Source organism: Nuphar pumila, chromosome 7 (genome assembly GCF_984573655.1).
Source record: "Nuphar pumila chromosome 7, dmNupPumi1.hap1.1, whole genome shotgun sequence".
Classification (NCBI taxonomy): domain Eukaryota; kingdom Viridiplantae; phylum Streptophyta; class Magnoliopsida; order Nymphaeales; family Nymphaeaceae; genus Nuphar; species Nuphar pumila.
In genome coordinates this window covers 124025771-124032589 of record NC_143255.1, presented here as the reverse complement: position 1 = coordinate 124032589, position 6819 = coordinate 124025771, and the positions used below count along the sequence as shown (strand labels likewise).

Here is a 6819-nt window from a genome sequence, read left to right as displayed (position 1 = left end):
CAGTGTCTCATAGAGATCGCACCAATATGTGTGAAGTTTGATTGTTGGGCTTTCTTCATAGCTATAACTTTCTTCTTCCCTTTGTTTGGAAATCACACTGGATATTCTGGCCTTTCTATACCCTGTCATTTTTATATGATGAATGCTTTCAAGCTTGTAATGGATTCCTAGAACAATGCTCCACGGGAGGCAGGACAGAATACCCAACCTCTAGGATCTTTGTAGAATGCAAAAGATATACCAGCACCTTGTACAGACAAGCATTCTTAAGCATTTAATATTTTATTAAATTCGTCTTAATCTATGGCTTTGAATCATTGTCACAATCTCTCTTCATAAAATATCGGCAAAGGAAAAATCCCAGGGTACTTTGAAAAATCTTGGTTTTCCGGGGAACAAGTCATTGCATATCCAATTCCTATTGACCACCAAGGAAATTTCTGCAATGAGAAGCCCTTGAGGCCCAAGCCTTAAAATAAATGAAAAATGACATGACCATACTGTACGACAAAAATGACATGTTTTTCAAAATGTCTTATAATTTTTGAAATTCCTTATGTCCAAATTCGCAAGTCTGACTTTTTAGGATCATTTTACCCTTCAAAAATATGTGAATTTTCTCTCAAATATGTGAATTTTTTCTTAAATATGTGAATTTTTTCATAAATATGCAAAATTTTTCTTAAATATATATATATTTTTTATAAATATGTGAATTTCTTCTTAAATATGTGATTTTTTTAAATATATAAATTTTCTCTTAAATATGCAATATGCTTAAATATATGATTTTTTCTCAAATTTGTGAATTTCTTCTTAAATATGATTTTTTCTCCACATGCAAATTTTTTCCTAAATCTGCGATTTTCTTTCAAAATGTGTGAATTTTTTCATAAATATGCAATATTCTTAATTATATGATTTAAACTAAATATGCTAATTTCTTCTTAAATGTTTTTTTTTCAAATATATAATTTTTTTAAGGATAAATAAAGAAAAAGCAATTGTGATGCAAACAAGGTCTTACACAAAATGTAAGCTTAACTTGTTGGAATTTATCAAATTTTCTTAAAAGTTGGATAAAATTTTTCTTGCATGGTCTTTATTTCTGAGTAAAAAATGCGAGACAAATTTGTTCCGTAGACATTAACAATCAGAATGTCTGTCTTTCAAAAGTCATTTCTCGTCGATCTTTGGTGGCCTTGGAAAACTGACTTTTTGATTTTTAATGTTATTTTTATTGTTTTTCTAGATTTTTGAAGTTGATGGCTTGAAAATAACTTAAAACAATTGGAACAAGTACCCTAACACTTGTTTTTCTTTTATTTTAAGAATATTGTTGAGGTTGTATCTCAATGCCCGTTTGCTGCTTTTTAACGTGTAAGATACCGTTGAAAAGGCTATTTGAATTTTTTTTTGGAGTTTTTTCAAAATCTTTCTTTTTCTTAGTTCAAAATCGTATATAAGTTAGTTTCTCATGAAAACCACTTTTATCTTTTCTTCAAAATCCTTGCTAAAAAAATATAGTATTTTTTGTGATTATTTCTTGTATTATAGGTAGATACCCTATATAGAATTTGATGTTTTATTTACTTGCTTTAGCTTAGGAGATATAACTAGAATCACTTGTTGGAAAATATACCAACTGGTGGACTTTTCTAAGAAAATTTGATAACTTACAACAAATTAGGCTTACATTTTGTGTGAGAAGACTTTGTTTGCATCTTATTTGTTTTTTATTCATTTATCCTTAGGAGAAATAACACATATTTAGGAGAAAATCTACATATTTGTGAGGAAAATCAAATATTAAAAAAAAAATTACATATTTGAGAAAAAAATCACATATTTAACATATTTGAGAGAAAAATTACATATTTAAAAAAGAATTGCATATCCCATTTTCATATTTAAGAAAAAAATCATATATTTCAGAAGAGTATAACGACATATCATGCTAACCTCAAGAGATTCACTTGTGTAATATTTAAGAATAAATTCACATATTTGAAAAAAAATCACATATTTAGAAAGAAAATTGCATATTTAGAAATATTGTATATTTTAAAAAAATCACATATTTAGAAAGGAATTCATATATTTGAGAGAAAACCACATATTTAGTAGGAAATTCACATATTTGAGAAAAAATTGCATATTTCTTGGGAGCATAGTGACATATTGCTCGAACCTAACTTGAAGTTTGCTCGTGCAAACGGTAAAATGATCATAACGAAGTTGAACATTTGTGGTTTTGAAAATTTGTAGGGCATTTCAAGAAACATATAATTTTTTGTCATACAATATGCTCATAAAATAAATGCCTAACCTCACAAAATCATTGTTTGCTGCCTGACAACTTAACAATATAACAAAAAGATAAATAAAGTGCTTAATCACATTAATATCTCAATAAACTCTGGTTCTTTAAAAAATAGCAAGGAGTTTTTGAAAATATCAAAATCCCTAGGTACTAGATCGACTTTTGAAAATATTGAACAAAATGAAGTACTTTTCAAAATATTGGCAATATACATGACATTGTGGTTAATTGGCAAATTTCATGCCTGTTTTTACCGCTTTGAACTATTGCCTGTGTTAAGAAAGGAGGTGTATTAGATAGCTATGGGGTTATTAACCAAAGCCTAACATAAGTACAGCAAAAAGTGCCCAACATTGCAGCTTCATTAATTTCTATTATCAGCATGACTTTAAATATTTATAGGGGTCCTACTTAGACAGGGTTGCAGTGAACCATTTATGACAGGCATTGTGTGACTAGACAAGCACTCTTGCACCATGCGGTACATCACTCCATATCCATCAAGGTTCACTGTAGGCCGTAGCTCTGCTGCTGCATCTGGAGATGATAATGAAAATGGTTGTCTGACCACCAAGTTGCTTTTGAAGCAGCAGCCCAGGAGTTACTTGCTGCCAGGTGCAAAGAGGTGGCAATTTTTTTTCCCTATATGTCCTTCTATACTCTGTTAATTGCTGCACACCTTACATGCTTCACCAAAGACATCTTAGAATAAATGCTACCAACAAAAGTTGCATCAATGTATTATGTATATATCATGATTGCTCTAACTCAAACTGATGATTCTTCTTTATAGACGTTATTTAGGATTCCAGACATGTAATACAAGCTAGTTAAGCTTGCTTGATATCATGTGACATTATGGTTTATGTCAACTTTTCCATTCTTGCATCATGTGTGATACATGGTAGCACGTCAATTTTGCTGCTCTAGTACACCAACGAACCTCCTGTCTTTTCATAATATTAGATTATTTACGAAAACATACCCATTTATCTGAAGTAATTCAAATTCATCGCCAAAAAATCTCATAATTCAAATGCTTAATTTTCTTTTCAGTCACCCAAAGGCCTAGCCACCGTATCTGTCTTAGTTTAATCATCGGTAATGATCGACTAATGTAAAATTCACCCTTATTAAATCTCTCTCTCTCTCTCTCTCTGTAAGTTCATCGCACTTTAGGACACTCGTTCAACCAAGTGCAACATGATCTTGTGAATAGACGCCCTAAGGCTATGTGGCCATCGTGCACATGACTGAGTTAGTAGGTGGTCATTGTGCACAGTTAACAAGGCTCTCTCTCTTTCATTGATGAAGGTATTTTTGGTGTGAACAATGGGAGCATTCAAGATGGTATTTTGGTGCAAGTGTAGGAAGAACATGAATCAAAAGATGTGCAAAGTTAGCAAGGTGTTCACTCTTTCTCTCTCATACAGATTGATGTTAAAATGCGATAGGATTAGGTATTAAAAGATGTGCAACGTTAACAAAGACCCCTCTCTCTATCTGTGTTGCGTATTTGATATGATACGTGAGAAGATTGTGGATTAAAAGACATGAAAGGTTAATGTAATAAGTGAGAAGACTGTGGATTAAAAGATGTGCAAGATTAACTCTCTCTCTCTCTCTCTCTAACATCATCATCATCATCATCATCATCATCATCATCATCATCAATTGGATATCGGATAACTGAAGCCCTATGAACACAACCCACGTAAGAGAGAGCTTCTAGTGGGGTTTTCGTGTTAGCAGAAACGAAAAAGAAGATAGGGCTAAAAAGTAGCCTACTCTTCTCCATTATGAAGAAGCATAAATTTACCAAAGAGATCTAAAACTAATCTTCCTCACTGACAAGGGTACTAATTAACGTCAGTCAGCGAAATCTCCGTATAATTTCCCGTCCAACTTTCCGGTGATAATCACCGTCAGTCCTTTCATGGCCTTGCTGCATTAGGAAGGCCACAAGAGAAAAGAGGAAACCAGTGAAAACTAAAACTGGGCCTTTTCATGATACGGTGAACTAACTTTTACTCGCCCGAAGACAACCCACCATGAAAGAAGAACTCCTGACAGTGCTCTTGTGTCTGCTGAACACCTGTTTAATGAAATTGTAAAAGCAAAACCAAGACCAGAAGCTCTTAACAATGGCAGCAGAACTATAACAAATCCTTGCCACCTATCAGGATGATAGTCACAAAGAAGCCCAACCAAAACCATCAAATTGTATCCTTAGTAAACCAATCTAAAACTGGATATTGTTGAATGTTGATGATAGAGAAACTTAATGTCACTCAATCCTATCCCAAGAAAAGAGCACCACAATCACTAAAAACTAAAAAAGAATAAACTATTACACCAAAAAAACTAAACCATAAACTCGGGAAATTACCATTTATTTACAGTTGTTTATATCCCGCCTAAAAAACACCAAGACCGAACGACCCCCACCGAGACAACACTCCCTTCCCCCAAATCCACACACCGAGAGAGAGAGAGAGAGAGAGAGAGAGAGAGAGAGAGAGAGAGAGAGAGAGAGAGAGAGAGAGAGCTCCCAACCATAAGATAACTATTGCTGAGCAAAAGAAGTAGAAACAAGAAACCAAAAAAGGAGAAAGAAGAGAAAAACAGAGTAAAGTCACCCGGCAGAGGAGGGAACCACGATTATGTGGCGCAGGGGGTGGTCGGTATCGGTGCCGCCGGCGTGCTTGATGAACTCGGCCGGCGAGAACGACGTCCCATGGCAGGTGCACATGATGCTAACCTCGCTCTTGGTGTACCTATACAGGAACCCAGTGATCGTCTTTCCGTTCGGCCCATCCCCCGTGGTCGATACGCAGGGCATCTGCGGCAGGCTCGGCGTCTTCGTCCCCTTCTCCACCGCCGCCGGCATTGCTGCCACACCCGCCTTCTCGCCACCACCAGAAGCAACCCTTTCGTCGTTCTCCGCCGGCATTGCTGTCGCACACGCCTTCTCGCTACCACCAGAAGCAAATCTTTCGTCGTTCTCCGCCGCTGCGGCAGGTGGTCGCTTCGATTTCGCCGTAGTGGCGGCGTTTCCCTCGGCCTTGTCGATGGGTTCGGTTTGGGCCTGAGATGAAACGCTCCCCTGCCTGCATTGCTCCGATGGAGGATGGCTCGATTGGCTCCGGCTTCTCGACTCGCTGCTGCTACCTCCTGCCATAGGAGAAAAGAAAGAAACAAGAAAAAGAAGTTTGAGTTTTTTTTCCCTTAAAATCATGGAAGAAATCGACGCGAAATCGAAGGAATCCCCAAAATTCACCTCCGGAAACGGGGGACGAACTGCTCCAACCCGAACCAGGCGACGACTGCGGCCTCGGGTGCTTATTAGCAGCCTCTTCCGACGGAAACGATCTGCAGGGGACCGGCTGAAACAGTGCGGCGTTCGCGCTCCGGCCGGCCGCTGAATCGCGGGCAAGAATAGGAGGCGAAGCTGAAGCAGGCCAGTAAGGCACCACATAAGGAAAAGCTCCGCCGGGGGTCACCGGAATATACTGAACCTTGTCCCCGTTCTGAACCACATACTGCATGAACGGAATCGGAGGGAAGCCGCCGTTCCCCGCCTCGCTCTTCTTGTCGTCTCCGGCCACCGCCGCAGCGGAATCCCGTCGATCTTCCTCCTCCGCCACCGCGCCTTCGCCTCTGGCCCTCTTGGCGTCCCTTGGCTTGAGGAGGCCGCGCTTCTCCTCGCGCTTCCGCCGGGCCGCCTGCCGCCGGAGCGCGTGCATCTCCTTCCTCCGCCGCTGCTCCAGCAACTCCTCCGCCTCCTCCCTGTTCATTCCGTACACGCCGCCGCCGCAGGAATCCGGCGCCGCGTCCTTTCCCTCCTCCTCTGCCGCCGCCGATCTCGTGAAGCCGCCACCGATCGACAGCCCCAGTCTCAGCTCCACCGCTTCTTCTTCTTCCCCAACGGTCTCCCCCATCTCCAACCCTAAAACCTTAAAAGTAAAAAAGGACAAAAAAAATCGGAGACAAAATATGGAGGAAAAAAAATCAACGCTTTTGTTCATCTTCCACCACCACCACCATGGTCTGTCTGTCCACAAGAACAGAAGAAAAATGAATTTGGGAAAAAAAGAAAAGAACAGGAAAGGTGACAAGTGACACGAGACGAATTTATCAGTAACCGTATCTAAAAAGCCGAGACGTGCCACGTGGTTGTGTGGGTGTAAAAGGAAGAGCGCCACGTTGAAGATTGCGTTGTTAATTAAGATTAGTCCTTTAATAATGCAGCTAATTATAGAGTTAGGGTGGGAAGAGGACTCTATCTATCAGCGATGTTTTAAAAAATATCTTGATTTTATAGAGATAAATTGAAAGTCTGGCGTTGCGACGACGTGGCATATCGGGACTCGTCGATCGGGATGGGGTTAGTATGATACGTGTCATAAACATGACACGTCTCCCCCCGTCATTGACACGTCTTCGAGTGGATTAGGTCGTAGTCGTATGCCAGGGGACACGTAGGTCGTCAGAAA

General features: G+C 39.3%; 1 protein-coding gene across 1 annotated transcript; it reads right to left on the bottom strand.

Annotated features, from left to right (window-relative positions):
- Positions 1-4868: 4868 nt before the first annotated feature.
- Positions 4869-6368, bottom strand: LOC149833313 (uncharacterized). The gene is made up of 2 exons (XM_090012791.1): positions 5604-6368; positions 4869-5497 (listed from the first exon to the last, which is right to left on the bottom strand). The coding sequence occupies exons 1-2, from the start codon at positions 6349-6351 to the stop codon at positions 4959-4961; spliced, it is 1287 nt and encodes a 428-aa protein (XP_089868917.1). The 5' UTR covers positions 6352-6368; the 3' UTR covers positions 4869-4958.
- Between the last annotated feature and the right edge of the window lie 451 nt (positions 6369-6819).